Here is a 19,721-nt window from a genome sequence, read left to right on the forward strand (position 1 = left end):
CTGCTTCTTGCCCAGATCTGTCAGAACTGGCTGGAGGTGAGGTCCTCTTCCATTCACACAGGACAAGGGACATGGGCATTCATCTGGGCTGTTTCCACTACCTGCTGCACTCACTGAGGTAGCAGAGGCTGACTAGCCTCCCCAGGCATCTTACCAAGGTGAAATATTCCAGAGAAAGTCACATGAATACTTCTTGCAATCAAGATAGTTCAGCGGCCTTGGAGAACAGTCACAGCACATCTCTGACATACTCGGTGTCTCAGCTTGCTTGGGTGGTGACTTGTACTCTTCTGATGTCTGAGTAGAAGAATTAGTCCTACCTGCTCTTTTGAGGATGGCACCAGGTTACCACAGTCTGAATTCTTTCATGCAGAAAAAGTTGTAGGCAGGAATGTTTCTGGATAGTTTTGAAATGCTACTCCCAAAGGCACCAAGTTTCACATGCAGAGTAAGACATTGCACTTTCTTACAGTGCAGATGACACAGACTACATCCAGTTTATTCATAAAAGTTTTATACACCTGAAATCTCACAAACATTTACAACTTTCTTGTTTTCTTCTGAGTTCTGAAAAGACCGAGTCATAGAATTACACTGCTGTCTCCTTTGACTCCAAAGTCTGTGGTGGCTTGAAGTTCAGTATCTCTTTATATGTAATGCCTGGAAAACAACAGAATAAACGTAAGACTTGCTGGTCTAATTGGGAAAGGAGACACGAGCAAGGTGCAACTCCCAGCCTGGTTAGGTTCTGGTCTAGGTCAGGAAGAGAGAGACCTCTTCAGGCAAAAAAGAGAGAAATCTGAGTACAAAAAGGAAGAGAATCAAGAATCGTCTTTTCAAGCATTTCAGATTTGAAGAAGTAGTCCAATACTAAAATGTGATAGGTGCTTTCAAAGGGATGCAAGTGGGCAAGATCCTCAGAAAGAGCTACTCAGCAAATCAGCTTGAAAAGTCAAGTCCTCAACTTAAAAGCCAAAATACAAACCTCTGACACTAGATGAAATCTAGATTCAGAGTTAAGTGTCTGCTGAGATAGATATGTTTTCTCTTCCTGAGAGAACCTAACTTCATATTAATGCCGACAACTGTTGCATTATACAGCAACAGTCCTGTACAGCCAACAGTTGAGGAATCTGTTCACCTGTCTATCCACTGGAAGGAACATGCTACAGAAATGGTTTCATTTAGACCAGTAATGAGTGGTGTCCCTCAGGGATCGGTGTTGGGACCGGTCTTGTTCAACATCTTTGTCGGTGACATGGACAGTGGGATTGAGTGCACCCTCAGCAAGTTTGCCGATGACACCAACCTGTGTGGTTCGGTTGATACGCCGGAGGGAAGGGATGCCATCCAGAGGGACCTTGACACGCTTGTGAGGTGGGCTGATGCCAACCTTATGAAGTTTAACCATGCCAAGTGCAAGGTCCTACACCTGGGTCGGAGCAATCCCAGGCACAGCTACAGGTTGGGCAGAGAAGAGATTCAGAGCAGCCCTGCAGAGAAGGACTTGGGGGTGTTGGTTGACGAGAAAAAATGAACATGAGCCGGCTTCAGTGTGCGCTCGCAGCCCAGAAAGCCAACCGTATCCTGGGCTGCATCAAAAGGAGCGTGACCAGCAGGTCAAAGGAGGTGATCCTGCCCCTCTTCTTTGCTCTTGTGAGACCTCACTTGGAGTATTGTGTGCAGTTCTGGTGTCCTCAACATAAAAAGGACATGGAACTGTTAGAACAAGTCCAGAGGAGGGCCATGAGCATGATCAGGGGACTGGAGCACCTCCTGTATGGAGACAGGCTGAGAAAGTTGGGGCTGTTCAGCCTGGAGAAGAGAAGGCTGCATGGAGACCTCATAGCAGCCTTCCAGTATCTGAAGGATACTGGGGCAGGACTCTTTGTTAGGGACTGTGGTGACAGGACAAGGGGTAACGGGTTCAAACTTAAACAGGGGAAGTTTAGATTGGATCTAAGGAGGAAGTTCTTTACTGTAAGGGTGACGAGGCACTGGAATGGGTTGCCCAAGGAAGTTGTGAATGCTCCATCCCTGGCAGTGTTCAAGGCCAGGTTGGACAGAGCCTTGGGTGACATGGTTTAGTGTGAGGTGTCCCTGCCCATAGCAGTGGGTTTGGAACTTGACGATTTTAAGGTCCTTTCCAACACTAATGATTCTACGATTCTATGATTCCTACATTGCAGAAGACAGGAGGACAGTCACAGGAAAAAGGAGAGCCTTTGTTAGGAGGCAGAGAAAAAACCTTTGGGGATCATTCCTTGATAAGAACACTGGCTTATCAATAGTGTTTATCTTAATGATGTCTATTTACTCTGTTCCACCAAAAGCAGAGAAGGTAATTTGTGAAGGGGAATATTCCTATTTCTGCATGTTCTTTCCATCTGGTAATTTTTTAAAAACATCACAAATCTAAACTCACGCTTCCACTCATCTAGTGGAAGATCCATGTTATCAAATGTGTCATCATATTTCTCAGCTTCAATTTCTTCCTCAGGATCGTGGATTGGTTCAAAGTAAGGATGCATCAAAGCCTCAGCTGCTGTGATTCGCTTCTCTGCATCCAGCACCAGCATCTTCTCCAAAAGGTTTACAGCTATTGCAGAGAAAACAAACAGTGTATTCAAATCACACCACTGACTCCAGCTTGTGCACAGTAACATTGCCCTGGAGATATTTCAAATAAATACACAGTTACAAAGCAGAATCACTGGGTATTCATTCTACAGCCTTGGGGCCCACCTGCACGGACACACAGTGTTGTGAGCAAGCTGGGATATGTATAAAGCTCAAGGCAAAGGTGCTCCCTTGCTTCTGCACACAACACAGCCATATCACCTCAGCTAATGCCTTCTCAGCTTCTGGCTCTAGGACCACCGTGCTTTGGGCTTTCCCATGCGCCTTTCATCATTGCCATGCTATTGTGGTTCTAAGGTACATCGCAACTTGACAGCAGCAGAATGAACAGTTGGCAGCGGAGAATGAGAATTGCTCTGTACGTGACCAAATCAAAGCACAACTACACTCTGAAGTTCACTACACAAGTCAGTTGTCCGCGTACAGAATCTCAGTGCTGACTTTATTTGCTGTGTGGTTTTGACCTCAAGCAAAACAATCCATGAAAATCTTCTATGTTCCTCTCCAGTGGATTTTGGATCAGGTCCATTGCTGGACTGTCAAAATGAGCTAGTGTAAACAGATATGATGAATGATTTGTTTATTCTCTGTTTTTCTATCCTGAAAGAACGTTCCTGGGTTGGGTGGAGCAGCTGAAAGGAAGAAGAGGCAGCAGCATGGGACAAGATACTGCAACTCCTGCTTGCCACGTTGTGGATTCTTTCCAGGCTTCTCTCCCAGACCATGAGCTGTTGTTCTCTCCATAAGAAACAGCCAGACAGTCACAGAGATGATAGGAAAAAACATCCTAAAATCTAACTGGAAATGTGTAGTTTGCTGCAGTTGAGAAGGTCATTGAGCTAACCATGCAGTCAGGGTAAATGCTGCTTATTAATTATGTTTATTTCTACTGTATCCGAACATACAATTTTAACTTCTTAAATTGAGAAGATTCAATTATCCTAATTCATATGCTAACAGAACTGGCTTTCTGAGTATTCAGGTCATTGGGGAACAGATACAGGTTGGGCAGACCCATCTCAGACCTTTGGTTGCCTTGGGTCACGTCACAGTTATGTACACTTGGTATGCTCTTCTGGCTGTTTATCAAATCCAAGCCAGTGCACTTCTCAGGAATGCACAGATGTTTCTGAGGATGTATTAATTCCATGACTAAAATGTCAGCTTTCTATTTGCTTGCATTTCAACTGCAGATCAGGTAAGTCTTTCAGAATTGTATTTCAAATACAATACAGAGAAAAAATTATTACTTATATTTAATCTGCCAGGGCTCTCAAGAAAGCTGCTCCAGCAAAGCCATTAAGCAGATGCTGGATTTAAGCCTAAAACACAAAATACTTCTTTTTTCACACTTCTAAGAAACATCTGAGTCCTGGCAGGGTCCAAACTTGGCAAAGTTATGAATCATGGAAAGGAAGAGATAGAAAAGCACAAGAACCATCACATAATCTATCATATGACTGATACTGCTGACGCCTCCAATACAAACACAAGAACAAGACAAATTGTACATATCCACGCAAACTGTCTTACCCAAAGGATTTGCGTACTTCAAGATGGATGAAAAATCTTTTTTCTGGACTTTTGGGAGGCTTTTGATATAGTTTTTTGCCTTAAAAGAAACATGGGTGTTTAATTAGAACTTTGCTGCCTTTATAATGTAACATTAACTATATGCTTAATAGGTAATTCAACAATGCTTTGATAGCACATTGTAAAAATTAATCTGGGGGGGGTCATAAACCCTGATTATATTCACCTTGTTGTTGAAAAGAACTTTGTTTTTTTTTTTAATCAAGACTTAAAATAATGATTAAGAAATGATAATGTAAAGCTTTAATTATCAGTGTTCCATATTTAATATATTAGCTAGAATAAATATGTATGCATCATTTGAAAGAATGTCATTGTGAGTTTACAGGAACCTCTTACACAGTAGTTCATTAGTATTTAAATCGTATACTTAGTCTAATGAATAATTTTACATTTTTTATAGTAGGGGCTTAAGGATTCTAGAAAGACACATGAATAGAAAAGACAGAGACACCTGCAAACAACTGCGTTTTCTGAATAGATTCATATTTTCAGTACGTTTCCAATAAAAGCAGTAACACATCAGCTCAACTGCTTATATTGTATGCACTGGAAACTCAGAAGTATTTAAATATATAGATTTTTCAAGTGTTCTGATAATTTTCTGCCCCCCCCTTAATCTCTAGTAGCTATGTGCAAAGCACTTCAAGGCAGAAAGGTGACATCAGGGGTCATTTCAATAGTCAATACATACTATCTCAGCCAGTCTAAGTACTGAGCATGGATTAAGTAAAATTAAGATGTGTAAAAAAAACTGACAAAGCCAAATACTCACGTCTTGACTGTGCAGCTTTTGAACAAAATCTTGAGTTGGTGTACCCGTTACTTTCATTATTTCTGTGAGTTGGTCCAGATCTGATTACCAGAAATAAGGAACAAAGACTTTCACCATAAGAAAACTAATCACCCTGCAAAAATTGTGTGTTTCTGCACTACTGGAGAATAAAGCAAAAATCACAATGCAGTGACTGGAAAACAACAAAAAAAGTAAACAATTCTTGCTGTCTTCTATTAATACTGTCCTCTAATAATTATCATAACTGCTACTGCCAATGAAGTACTACTTGAGGTTGAATGATGACTTAATCTTCACTATTTTCTTAATCCTCAGCAGCAAAGTGACAGGGCAAGATGTTTTCTGTAAATCTGAAACATTTTACTAGATGTTACTTACAGAACATTTTTTGGTAAAATCTCAAAAAGCAGGAAATGGACAAACATGTGCATGTAAGTCCATATACTGCAGCAGAATCTTCTGTGCATGTTCTGGAATTATTGAATCTATTACTAAAAGATCAAAATGTACCTTTTGTATCATCACAGAACCTTTTACCTGATGATTTGAGATGTGATTCAAAGATCAGCTCTATCAAAAATATTAGATAATTTTTAATGTCAGATGTGCAAGAGTGGAACAGATATTAAGCAATCAATGAGAAAGGTGCAAGCCATTTTACTATTCATTTCAATTTATGCTCATCAGTTTTTGAACAGACCTACTGTATCACATCAGAACTTCTCATTTTCTTACATTAGTGTCATAAATTCACTGAAGGATACGATCATTTCCTTTGAACAGAGGCCTCCCTGTTATCATCTCAGCCATTATACAGCCCACAGACCAGATGTCAACTGGAAAAAAAGACCAATAGTCACATTAAATTGCTGAATACCTGCCCATTTAAATGTACATAAAGTTTAATTTAAAACATGAAGCGTAAAATTTACTTTTAGAGCCCATTAAAAATAAATTAATGCCTTGCCAATTAGGATGAACAGTATAAGTGAAACTTCCAGCCTTTCTAACGAGCAAACTGGAGATAATCTGATAATATGCTGAATCAGCTTCTCAGTAACAGGCAGATGGATGTGGGAAGTCAATTTTCAGTGCTTCCAAAAACTTTCATGGTTATCCCAGTGTTACTTGAATTCCTCCCATCTGCCATTTCCCCCTGAGTCAGAATCAGCACATCTTTGCAGGAAGGTGACAGTCAGTGCAGAACACAAGAACAGAGACCAGACTGTCACATCTGTATACATTTCTATCACTACTTTCCAACCACCTTGGCACTTTTGGTTACTCTCAGAAAATGTACAAAATGCCTCCAAACCCACAATCACCAAACAATTATCTGCAATTTATCTACAAGGAAATTCTGCATAATTAGACTGTCGTTTCCACCTCCAGTTTCTCATTCATTTCAGAAACAAAGACTTTCTTATATATTGCCCAACTCAGTGAATGCTTTAGCTCTGGTATGGCTTTCCTGAAGAGATGCTGACCTGTTTGCGTATAATGCATCCAGTTGAGTATGACCTCTGGGGCTCTATACCACCTCGTAACCACGTAACCAGTCATTTCACTATCTGTGTGCCTTGCCAATCCAAAATCCAGAATCTGTAGCGGAAGCACAAAGAACAGCCCGATCAGACAGCTAGCAATTTATTTCATACAGAGTGTGCAAGTATGTCAAAGAAAAGAATCAGAACAATCTGTAAATATTAGTTGATTTTTGCAGCATTTTCTCACTCAAGTGTGTTGTTTTCATTTAAAAAAATGAGACAGAAGTAGCAAGGGGTTTTTCAGGTTTTTTTCCAAGTTAGATACTCCTATAGCAACACTAAAAGCTGTAAAACCAGTAAAGGAAACAATAAATTCTTCAATTATCATTTAGAAAGATAATGAACACATTCAACACAAAAGTTCCCTGGCCATGGAATCACCATCCTCTCATGTTAGGGCTAAAAGAACAGCACCCATCTTAGATAGTATTCACTGCTCTCATATCTCAGGTGGCACAATCATTCAAGAGTGTGTCCAGCAATATTCTGAAGTAAGTAGGTATCATTATTTCTATTTTATGAATAATTCATACATGGGATAGCTTCCTATCGGTCGCATTGAAAATCTGCAACAGTGTAGGGAATTACCATTATTTAGTCCCACTGAGTCTTCTCCAACCTACTGCATCAACTACAGAACAACCCTCTGTAAGGAATGCAAGGTCAGTGCAATTATTTCAAAAGATGATGCACAATTCAGCTTGTTTCTAAGATTCCCAGATATTTATCTCTAGATACAGCAATGCATAGAGCAGCAAGATGAAAAATGGCCTTTTGTCAGATTCTACAAAATTAGAGTAATAATGCCGACCCGCTGCATGGACCATCGAAAGACGGTGCCAAAAGATGTGGTCAACACAAGAAAATTCCATTCCTGGAATGACAGACAGTTTGTATGTATCAGGAAGTTCATGCTTCTAACAAGAAGCAGTGGGCTTGGGTAAATAAAATCTATTCAAGATAAATCATCATCTTCCACAGATGAGTATTCAGCTTTGCATGAACAGCCACAAGTTTCCATGTGTATCAGGCTTCATATATATGTATTGAGAGGGCAGAGTTTACTAGGAGCACCTGTGCATTACTAAACCAAGAGTGATGGTTTTGTCTGCTCTCTGTAATTAGACATTTGAAAACATTTCAGGACAGTTTCATCATTCTCTAGCACTAACAGAAAGGAAAATTACATTTTCATTCAAGATCAATTGTATAAAATGTTATTGTTAATCTTTATTGTCATACTTGAGATATCATTTCTGTATTTCCCCCATAACTGCTGATAACATACCAATTTAAAAACAGGAATAGGATGCAAAGGAAGAGATTTTTATTCTTACTAATAAAATACACTTGATTATGGCCGATTCTTTGGGAACTGAAGACTTATTGATTCAAAATATATGCAATAGCAAAGCACACTTTCATATACAGCTTTCAAATTTATGCTACATATACAGCACACGTTTCCTCAGGCTGGAAGAAAAAAAAGGAAGTTTTACATAACAGGTCAAAAGCTGCATGAAGTACATCTATTCTATCACAGCTTTTTAGGCATTTTCCATACTAAGGCTTGTGACACTTGGAGTTGGAAACATCTGAAATACAATTTCGGTTTGTCTTTTTGTAAAAGCAGAAAACACCACTGAGATTTTTTGTGCACTATATATTAATTTCAGGATTTCTTTTCATTTACATAGTCATCAGGCTCAGGAACAAGCATAACCCGTTAGTAGTTAATGTGGTACCACTTCAGCAACAATCTTCACACAAAACTATTATTCTTGTACTTCAATATTCAACTTTTCAGCTGGAACTTCCAAAGTAATTTTCAGAGCAAGGTTAAAAATCCTTTCCCTAATGCAGGAATTATGAGAGAGCAATTTCCCTCAGCTTCTTAAGGATAAGCTCCCTTTCTACTCAGCAAACTTAGTTTTCCTAACTTGCTTCAGGAACTGTAACAAAAATAACTTCTAACTTTGAGACTGCAGAAAGGGCAGTGATTTCCCCCCATGCACTGTCACTTTCCTGACTCCTGTGTAGTAGTTGAGAGCTTTAGATGAGGGAGCCAGAAAGCTTGCTGTGAAAAATAAAACTGATAGCTTATTAATTAATTACCAATTCAAGCAGCTGTTCCAACTTGCCTACTACAGCCTCATCACTGCTGGAGCTGATGCAAGGGAAGCTGCTGAGTGCACAGACATGAGAAAAAAGGCTTGCACTATTGCAAGCAGTGTGGTAGCGTGGTCCTGTGCCCATGTTAAGCATGCTCATATCCTGCCTTTTGCACCTGAACACATGCATGTGGAGAAGCCAGCTCAACTCCTTCAGTGAAAGAGAGATCCCAGTTAAAACCTTGGAGTGTTTTTTTTGTGCATACTTCTCAACATACTATAGTTTGCTTTCTCTTTATAGAACGGAGCTGCCTCTTGACAACCAGTATTTCCTAGTTTCAAATCTGCACTTCTGCATATTCTGTCAGAGCTCACTGTACAACCAGGGACATGATAATCTCACTCTGAGAGTCAAAAGAAACAAAAAACAAAGGTCGGTGCTACATTTTCTCCTTGTTGTTTCACAAAATTGTGTTCTGGTATAGAATTATTTGTCTTAGTTTAATTAAAAGCTTAAAAATGTCCAAGGTAACAAAGAATAACTTGTGTTAAATAAGGAGACTGATCATATTATGGAAGAATGTCTCAGACCTGGGCTGCATCTCAAAATGTAATTGCACAGCTGGGGGGGTGGGAAAGAGAAACATGTACAACTGGTTTTAATAGATTCTCTTTTTTTTCCCTACCAACCTGGACCCACTCACCATTTTGTCACCTACAAGCCAGGAAAAAGCAATGGATTTCTACGCTAGATAAGGGAAGTTTGAAGTAACAGGATCCTGAACATTCAGGTCAGTTTCCAAAGAGCAAAAAATTTGTATTATAATATATACACACATATTCATAATTGAACTACTCCCATAAAGTCTTATGCCTCTTTTAGGGAGGAGCCCTTGGCCATAAGATCTGAATGTATTTACATATCAGGATACAAAAGCCCCCATTCAAATTTACTGCTGTATTGTGAGGATGTATAGGTCAGTCATTCAAGCACATGATAGAAGACGTAGCCTGATTTTGTAATTCACTGAAGAACCCTGCCTAGCCTTTCATATTGCTAGAGCTAAGGGAAGACAGCTGAGAAAAATCAATTATAAAGATGAATAAAAAATTAAAACACAAGAATATCATTAACTGGGGACTGGAAGCAGTCTGGGGCTACTACGTCTGCACTCAAGAGAATATATTCCCAAAATAAACAGGGTTGAGCACTACATAATTCTGATCCGTAATAAATAATTGACTTTTTTAATAACAAAGTCATTTCACACAGCCAAATAGATGCACTTTTGCTAGCTCAGGGTACACTGCATAATGATTTCTGAAGTACAAATATTATCCACTCTAACAAGCTTTGGAAGATTTCCAATACGTTTAAGAAAGTGCAATCAGAGCTGGCCAGATTCAGTATTTCAGTTCAATGATTAAGAAGGATGCTTGAGATGACAAATGTTGTGCAAGAGGAGAATTACCACTCAGACGCTACTGAGAACACTTCCAAGGAAGTGGCAACACCTGCCCTTGAGGACTGATAACTTTCCACAAGGGGTGCTACAGCCCTGGTCTCCAAGGGTTTATGCCAGCTAAACCCAGCTTCGGTATTGGGAAGGGGTGCGAGTGTGCACCATCCTCCTACCCATCTCTGGAGGGAAGCCCAGTACACGCTGATACTTGTCCCACTCCAGAGAGGCAGCAACCAGGTAGTACAAAAAATGCCATCAAATCTACCTGTCTTGCAGTGTAGTGGCAGAAACTGCCATTAGCTGAACTATAGGAGGCTGAATTCAGAATTATCTCACTTTAATGACTTTTTTCTCACTACTTCAATTATGAACAAAAATGAAGCAGAACTGATACATTCTATGATTCCTGCTATGAAACACGCTGTTGTCTACATGCACTTGACACTATTAGTAGTGGTAACAGTGCAGAAGCAATTGCTTTCAAAGAAATAAGATGTTCTTATTTGTGGTGAGCATTATGTGATTTGTCTCACGCTTCTCTGAAGAGATTAGCTGCAACATATCATAAAAAGAGTTCTCCATTACAGCTCTTATCTGACTGTAACCATGATGTAGTTTTTTTTCTTTAAAAGTATTTTTAGATGTATGACTGCCGAAAAACACAGCAGTACTCATTGCAACATACACATCACACAGGAAATGGGGGACTGTCACACACATGCCCTTGCTGTGGGCACACAGCTGTGGTAAGGACTGCTCCATCAACTCCAAACCCACAGAAGCAGTTTCAGTTCTCACACTTCCCTTCACCCAGCTGGAGGGAGCCAAGTCAGCAACTGCTGCAATGATGCGATGACTGTATAACCCACAGCACTAACTTCCTCCCCTGAAATCAACTACATCTTGGAGTCAACCCCCATCTCTCTGCCCTGTTAGCATTGGGTACCACGTTCCTACACTGTCCTATCTGGACTGGACATTTATAGCTGAAACATCCCAGGCAAGATTTTTAGTTTGAGATGCAGCCATTTCTTGTGCTTGGCTCCATAATGGTCTCAGAAATTGATCATTGCCTCTGCCATTCATACGAAATGCACATTTATGTCAGCCAAGGACATCCAAATAGAACCATAGAATCATAGAATAGTTAGGGTTGGGAAGGACCTTAAGATCATCAAGTTCCAATCCCCCTGCCATGGGCAGGGACACCTCACACTAAACCATGCCACCCAAGGCCTCATCCAACCTGGCCTTGGAACACCGCCAAGGATGGAGCACTCACAACCTCCCTGGGCAACCCATTCCAGTGTCTCACCACCCTCTCAGTAAAGAATTTCTTCCTTATATCCAATCTAAACTTCCCCTGTTTAAGTTTGAACCCGTTACCCCTTGTCCTGTCACTACAGTCCCTGATGAAGAGTCCCTCCCCAGCATCCTTGTAGGCCCCCTTCAGATACTGGAAGGCTGCTATGAGGTTTCCACGCAGCCTTCTCTTCTCCAGGCTCAACAGCCCCAACTTTCTCACCCTGTCTCCATACAGGAGGTGCTCCAGTCCCCTGATCATCCTTGTGGCCCTCCTCTGGACTTGTTCCAACAGTTCCATGTCCTTTTTATGTTGAGGACACCAGAACTGCACACAATCCTCCAAGCCCGGTCTCACAAGAGCAGAGTAGAGGGGCAGGATCACCTCCTTCGACCTGCTGGTCACGCTCCTTTTGATGCAGCCCAGAATACAGTTGGCTTTCTGGGCTGCGAGCGCACACTGAAGCCGGCTCACGTTCATTTTTTCATCGACCAACACCCCCAAGTCCTTCTCTGCAGGGCTGCTCTGAATCTCTTCTCTGCTCAACCTGTAGCTGTGCCTGGGATTGCTCCGACCCAGGGGTAGGACCTTGCACTTGGCATGGTTAAACTTCATCAGGTTGGCATCAGCCCACCTCACAAGCGTGTCGAGGTCCCTCTGGATGGCATCCCTTCCCTCTGGCGTATCAACCGAACCACACAGCTTGGTGTCATTGGCAAACTTGCTGAGGGCGCACTCAATCCCACTGTCCATGTCACCGACAAAGATGTTGAACAAGACTGGTCCCAACACCGATCCCTGAGGGACACCACTCATTACCTGTCTCCAGCCAAACATCGAGCCACTGACCACAACTCTTTGCGTGCGGCCATCCAGACAGTTCTTTATCCACCGAGTGGTCCACCCATCAAATTGATGTCTCTCCAATTTAGAGACAAGGATGTCGTGTGGGACAGTGTCGAACGCTTTGCACGAGTCCAGGTAGATGACGTCAACTGCTCTGCCCCTGTCCATCAGTTTCATAGCCCTATCATAGAAGGCCACCAAATTGGTCAGGCAGGATTTCCCCTTAGTGAAGCCATGCTGGCTGTCACCAACCACCTCCTTGTTGTTTTTCATGTGCCTTAGCATGCCTTCCAGAAGAATCTGCTCCAAGAGTTTGCCAGGCACAGAGGTGAGACTGACTGGTCTGTAATTCCCCGGGTCATCCATTTTCCCCTTCTTGAAAATGGCGGTGTCCTGGGTTCAGCAGTAGCAGTCATTTTTCCTCCTTCTTAGTAGCTGTTGCAGCACTGTGTTTTTGACTTTCAGCCTGGGAACGGAGCTGATAACACAGATGTTTAGACTGACCAAGGACTTTGTGAGTCTCATGCTCTGCCAGGGAGGAGGAGAAGCTGGAAGGAAGCAGGGACAGGACACCTGACCCAAACTAGCCAAAGAGGTATTCCATACCACAGCACGTCATGCCAGGATGTAGAACTGGGAGTTCCCGGAAGGACTGGATCACTGCAGGGTGGGGGTGAGGTACCGGTCGGTGAGCAGTTGTATTCTCTTCCCTTGTTATTTCCTTTATCATTATTATTATTGGTGGTAGCAGTAGTGATTTGTGTTATACCTTAGTTATTAAACTGTTCTTATCTCAACCCATGGGAGTTGCATTCTTTTGATTCTCCTCCTCGTCCCCCCAGGAGCAGAGGGAAGAAAGGTGGGGGGGGAAGTGGACTGCGTGGTTCTGATTTACGGCCTGGGCTTAAACCACAACATGCGGTTATATTTCCCTTTTTCCAGTCATCGGGAACTTCACCTGACTGCCATGACTTTTCAAATATGATGGCCAGTGGCTCAGCAACTTCATTCGCCAGCTCCTTCAGGACCCGCGGATGGATTCCGTCAGGTCCCATGGACTTGTGTATGTTTAGGTTTTTAAGATGGTCTCTAACCAGATCCTCTCCTACAGTGGGCCTAGGGTCTTCATTCTCACAGTCCCTGCGTTCGCCTTCCAAGACTTGGGTGGTGCGGTCAGAGCCTTTGCCAGTGAAGACCGAGGCAAAGAAGTCATTAAGAACCTCAGCCTTCTCCAAATCCAGGGTAGCCAGTTCTCCTGATATCTTCCGAAGGGGGCCTACGTTGTCCCTAGTCTGTCTTTTACTCACTACGTACCTATAGAATCCCTTCCTGTTATCCTTAACATCCCTAGCCAAGTTCAATTCTAACTGGGCCTTAGCCTTCCTCACCTGGTCCCTAGCTTCCCGGACAGCATCCCTGTATTCTTCCCAGGCCGCCTGTCCCTGCTTCCACCTTCTATAAGCCTCTTTTTTCCTTTGAATTTTCCTCAGCAGCTCCTTATCCATCCAAGGAGGTCTCCTGGCCCTCCTGCTGCACTTCCTTCTAGTTGGGATGCAACATTCCTGAGCTTGGAGCAGGTGATCCTTGAATAACAACCAAGAGTCTTGGGCCCCCCTGCCCTCTAGGGCTGTGTCTCATGGAAGCTCACTAAGCAGGCTCCTGAAGAGGCCAAAGTCTGCTCTCTTGAAGTCCAGGGCAGTGAGCTTGCTGCACGCTCTTCTCACTGTCCCGAGGATCTCGAATTCGACCATCTCGTGGTCACTGCAGCCAAATAGGAGGTGAAGAGATTTGCACTGCTCAGGCCTTTATATCTTAAATAAATATTTCATTATTCTTGTGGTGAGTGAAGTCAAACAAATGGGAAAATACTTCTAGGGAGCAGTCGCTTGTAATTTTTTTTCCTCTTCCCTTTCATTTTCCACCATTTCCCTATTTCTTTATGACCCCAAAGCCCAAGGGCTGAAAGCCTGGCCCTCCACTGAAACCAGCCAGCACATCTGCAGCTCTTGCTCCCATTGTCTTCTGTGGTGTATTTCTAAACACATCTGACTGCTTTTTCGAATAAACATATCCTACCTTCAATTCACAGTCTTCATTTACTGCCAGGTTTCCAGGCTTTAGATCCTGTAATCAGATTTGAAATGGATGTTACTTACTGATTTTACACCAAGTCCAATGAAGGGCTCATCCTTTCCTTCTTTCTTTCATTTAGGTTTAATGGCTTTCATACAACCACTTAGAACAGCAACAGGTAAAATAATGTCACAAATCTAAATGAGAACATTAAATATAACAAATAACAGAAACAAAGACACAAACTTGCTTATGTTTGGCTTTTTTCTAGTATGGGTCCTCCCACCCCCCAACAAATCAACTTTTTTTCTGCTAGAAGTCAAGAAAATAGTTGCCAGTGAAGGAACTCACTCATCTTACCACGAGTGGGGTTTGGACATAAGTTGGTGGCATTTTCCACTAACACCACAAAGTTAAGGATTCACATAAACATTTCTGCACTGTACATATTGCATATCAAAATACACTTTACAAAGGTTCCATACTCTGATAGACTTAGAAGAAGTACTGAAGGAATCAAACAAGATTTTATTGAAAAGCCTCTGCTCCCTTCTGTGGGAAAATCGATTTCCTAACAAAGGCAATTGAATGGAGACTGCAACATGGAAAAAGAATTCCCTTAAGCCTCTTTAGCTACTGCAGAGACTCCTAATGATCTTCAGAAGTTGTACTTCTAAGTTTAGCAGCAAAGGGAAGTGTACTGGCAACAACTAAGAAGATTTTGCAATGTCAGTGACTTTTAGACATTCCGTTATAGAGAAAGAAAGAAAAAATCAGAAACAACTTTCCTTCAGCTTTTTCAAACCTTTGACACACTTTGGGACAAGACATTTAACAGAATCTTCTTTCTGAACTTTTTAACAGGCATCCATCTGTTTTAGATGAAGATGTTTTAAGATTAGAGGGGCCTTGGAGAGAAGCAAATTGGCACAAAGAAATGTTATGAAATCAAGAAACTTAAGAGCCAACAAGAGGGAGCTGAGAAAAGGTAAATTTAGGCAACTGTAAATTTAGACCATGATCACAGCAGTTGTAGAAACAAGAATATCAACTTATTACATTATTTTGGCAGTTTGCGTAGCTTCCATGTCCAGGTTAAAGCGCACAGCTTTATATGGTGTGCACTTTCTGTGCTGCTCCTGGTATCATAGTACAAAAGGTCAGTTTCTACTGCTGTGATACAGTTTTGGGGAAAGTTATGCTGCTTAGAATCATTCAGAACTCCTTATTCACAGTGCCAAAGTGACTTTAAGTGGACTTTCTATGTTTTCATTCCCCTCCCTTGAACATTAACAATTTTTAAACAATATTTACATATTGTTTTTAAAAGTTTAACCTTAATTTAAAAAGAAAAGAAACACTTAACCATCTTAATTTAGACACTATTTGTTCTTGTGAGGACAACGCAGCTTTACAAGGTAATTTAAGGAAGCCAAATGTAAGCTGCATTCAGTGCAACTCGAGTGCCCAGCTTACACTGATGCAACCGTACCACCTTTTGTTCCTATTGAAGAAGAAACCAAAGGCATCATCAAACCCAGACACTATAAACAGAGTTTCAGGCACATTTATGAGCATGCTTCTACACAAACAGCTCTTACATTATCAAAACATAAACATCTTTTATATTGTTTCCACTTACCCTGTGAATTATGCCCGACGAGTGAATATACTGTAAAAAGAGAAAGTATCTTTTGGTTAATGAGGTTCTGACTTAAAGACGTTGCCTGGGGCAGGGGAGAAAGTACTCTTTCATGGTACTAAGGTAATTAAATTAGAAAAGCTTTATTTATTGCACAAAAGACCTTTTTAGCTATGTTTTTAACACTCAGATAATTAAACTAGCACTTTGTCCTTCCTCTCCCCCAATAAAAAGAAAACAGTAGATCAGTTTGAATACTGCAGCAGATCATACATTTTTTTTTTAATTCTTCATATAGTTCTAATTCTTCCCATACATAAAATGGTGGGTTTAGTTAATTTTTGGCATTGCTATATATATATGTATGTATCAAAATAAATCCTACTATTTTATATGTCAGAAATGCTCTCTTGCAACAGATGTCTCTGGTGTGCCATCAGAGTGTAGTTTCATATGTTCCAGCAGCACTAACTTTTAAGAGATCATTTAAGACCAGGATGAAAGCCAGTCAAGGTTTTAGCTGAGAAGTCTTGCTACATGCTTCAATAGCTCCTCAATGAAACATATAGAGAGCATTTTGCAAGACATTCTCTTTTACCTGAATATTTTCATCACCCTTCCCAGTGATCTATATAATGGCTCACAAAAGTCAAACCGAGTTTTTAAAGCAGTGACTGAACAGAAATGAAATCTCTGACATTTACTTTCTCCTCTCTTACACCTGATACAGCACTCCAGATGTGGCCTCATAGGTTCTGAAATCTGGTGAAAAAAGAACATCCACTCCCTTAACCCTGTGCCTACAACTTCACCAGTCCAGCCCAGATTGTGGTAGGGCTCTGCTGCTGTGTGGATGACTGCTGTGCCCAAGTCCCTGCAGGTCTTGGCACTTGTGGTAGACCAGTTCCCACTACACACTACTTGCAGATTGGGCAAGGTTTAACATCACCCATAGGAAATGCCAAAGTGCCTCACAGGATTTCCTGGGGCAGACACAAAGGCTGAAGGCATGGGGCTGATTCCCCAGAACGTTGGCTGTAAAACCGCTACATCAAATGAAGAACTACAAAATGTATCTGTCATGGATGTGTATGAAGTAGATTGGGATGGGAGGAACTGGATGCAGAAAGAGGAAGTTTGTCATTTGTATGCAGAGACCAGAGAGGATATATATGGGGGGTTTGGGGGCTTTGTTTTGCAGTTTGTTTGGTTTTTGTTAAATGTATCTGTAAGTAGTTAGACTGCCAGTAAAGAAAAAGATGGTGTCTTCTGCTAGTAGCCATCTTGATCAAGGATATCACAACCACTTGCATTCAAAATCATTTCAATGCCTTCTTACTGAAGCCTCTTGATTTCCCAGAGCAGGTGCTTAAAATATTCTATAGGCTATTTTTGCTGGTATGACTGTACACAGTAAAGATGTAACTGGCAGACAGAGGAATCTCTGCACCTAAGAATGTGGCATGTAGAAACAGGAATTAGAAGGACTGCATCCTTTGGGTTTTAGTTAATCTCACCTGTCTGGGGGAAAGAGTGTGGTTTCACTGGCATTCTCACCCCACTGAAGGTTTTGTGAGTGTTCACAGCACCAAAATGATGTTAATACTTTGGGGAGCACACCTGTATTTTCTAAACCCTCCTCTTAATACAGCACTATTGAGATTACATGAAGTAGCACTTATTCCTGCTGCTAATGTACACATGAGCCCCTCTGTAAGCTGAAATACTGGTGCTGTGCTGCTGTGTTTCTTTAAAAATAGCAATATTTCTTTAACTGCACTCTATTATCTCCTGGCAGGTAGCAGCACTGGAACTATGCCAGTCTCTCTTCAGAAAACTTTCCATTCCAGTTCAATAACCTTCTGAAACAGGATCCTCCTCTTAACGATTCTCCTCATTAAATCATCCATTTATTGTCAGTTTTTTCACTCTTAACACGGCAAAACCACCCAGGCCAGTGCAGACATATTCCTCACAATATGTTACTACCACTTCACCTGAACAATATTTGATTCAAGAACCCAGTTAATGTGAGCAAAGTGCCTCGAGCACAGGAGCTCTGTGCATTATCCTGAAGACAATTTTTGGTAGCATGCATAAATCCTTGAATGCAAGCCTCAGATTGTGCTAGGAAGTTATCGAACAGTTGTCTAAATTCTAAGCATTCCTGTCTGCATATGCAATCTCTGCACAAAATAAAAAAACTAATAGAAAATGAATTAGAAGAGACTCAGGAGAAAGCATTCCAGGCAGCATGCAAAATGAAAAGGGTGAGTGACTTGGCAGGGAAGAAAAAACCGAAGAGGAAATGTGTGAGAGCAGGAAGAGAAAGCAGAGAAGCAAAAAGAACAAACATAAATATGAACCAAAAAAAGCAAATAGAGATTTTAAAAGGGGAGAACTCGAGTAGGTAAATATCACCCTGAGTGTGGCAAAAGAAACTTGAATAGGTGTCTGTATGGCCCAAGAGCTATCCATCCATTCTCAAATACTGAACACATAAGAAAAACAGGGCTGCTACCCACCTCCCCAACCTCCACCAACAGGAACCTGACTGGCAGTCCTGCAGAAGAGGGACCCAAGACTGAAAGTAGTGGAAGCTCCAGCCCTTTCCACCCACATAGAGACATTTCTGCTCAGCTTGCCTTCTGTACTCTTTGACAATACACAGCTCTTCTGTCAAACAAATAAGATGATGAAAGCCCTTCCAAGTTGTAAACTCATACTTAAACAAACTTAATACCAGACTAAGGCTTGGCTAGGAAACAGACAAAGCAGAGGCACCTCATTGTTTTTAAGTGATGTCAAGTCACATTGTTTTTCCCTATCACAAATGAAGTTAAATTCTGATAAATTACAAGGCTCACCAAAAAAACGAGCCTCATCCAGGCTGGATGGGGCTTTCGGCAACCTGGTCTAACGGGAGGTATACCCAGCCCAATAGAGTCCATCAAAGTTAAAAGGTGGAAGAGAAAAAGAGACGTTAAGCTTGGGAAGTTAAAAGAGTTTTACAACACAGGTCTACAGAATCTCCTTCCCAGGCACTGCAAGTATTTTTACCTTACAATGCCTCACCTGAGTGCTACCTATGTGCATGCTTGGTTCCCCCTGCCCTGACAAAAAGGCAATCTAAGTAAACACAGATGCACTGTGCTCAGCAGACTTCAGAAAGTACAAGATTTTCATGCAAAACCTGGCAGAGTTTCTTTAACAGCTAACTTCCTGAGAGCTGGAAAAGGACAAATTACTGAGCCCTTTTCTTTTTCCTCTGCATGATAGCAATACTGCTTTCAGCTTAACTCACCTCCTAGCACAGACAGTGCTGCAAGAATATCCCTGAAGTACTGAACCATTCTTGTTTCTTAAAGATATTTCCAATTAGGTGCATTGTTGTGGCTGGATGAATTGGTTCAAGAAGAATTCAAACTTTAATGGAACAGATACATTAAAGACTCTTTTCATGTTTGCTGTGCAATAGGAAAGAATAAAACAACAGTCTAGTATCTGAATAATGTCTTATTTCCTGCTGGTAACTTTGAGGTAAGTACAGTTACACTCTCCAAAATGAGGGCAGAGAAACAAAATATTCAGGAGAACCACTCCTTACAGAAGATGTAACAGGGTTAGAGACCAGAGATACCAACTAAGACTATCCCAGCATCCCTGCTGATTGCCTTGTAACTGGAGTAAGAAACTGCTTTCATTTT

General features: G+C 41.4%; 1 protein-coding gene across 1 annotated transcript in view; it reads right to left on the minus strand.

Moving 5' to 3' along the window:
- Positions 1 to 521: 521 nt before the first annotated feature.
- Positions 522 to 19,721, minus strand: part of MAPK12 (mitogen-activated protein kinase 12) — a 32,487-nt gene continuing 13,287 nt past the window's right edge. The window contains exons 5-12 of the mRNA XM_080630882.1: positions 16,015 to 16,044; positions 14,376 to 14,423; positions 6,517 to 6,631; positions 5,794 to 5,865; positions 5,009 to 5,088; positions 4,174 to 4,252; positions 2,426 to 2,599; positions 522 to 660 (exon numbers count right to left, since the gene is read on the minus strand). Of these exons, the coding sequence (XP_080487008.1) occupies positions 590 to 660; positions 2,426 to 2,599; positions 4,174 to 4,252; positions 5,009 to 5,088; positions 5,794 to 5,865; positions 6,517 to 6,631; positions 14,376 to 14,423; positions 16,015 to 16,044 (669 nt within the window). The 3' untranslated portion in view covers positions 522 to 589. The remainder of the gene's footprint in view (positions 661 to 2,425; positions 2,600 to 4,173; positions 4,253 to 5,008; positions 5,089 to 5,793; positions 5,866 to 6,516; positions 6,632 to 14,375; positions 14,424 to 16,014; positions 16,045 to 19,721) is intronic.

This window comes from Psittacula echo (assembly GCF_963264785.1).
Source record: "Psittacula echo genome assembly, chromosome: 1".
In the NCBI taxonomy this organism is placed as follows: Eukaryota; Metazoa; Chordata; class Aves; order Psittaciformes; family Psittacidae; genus Psittacula; species Psittacula echo.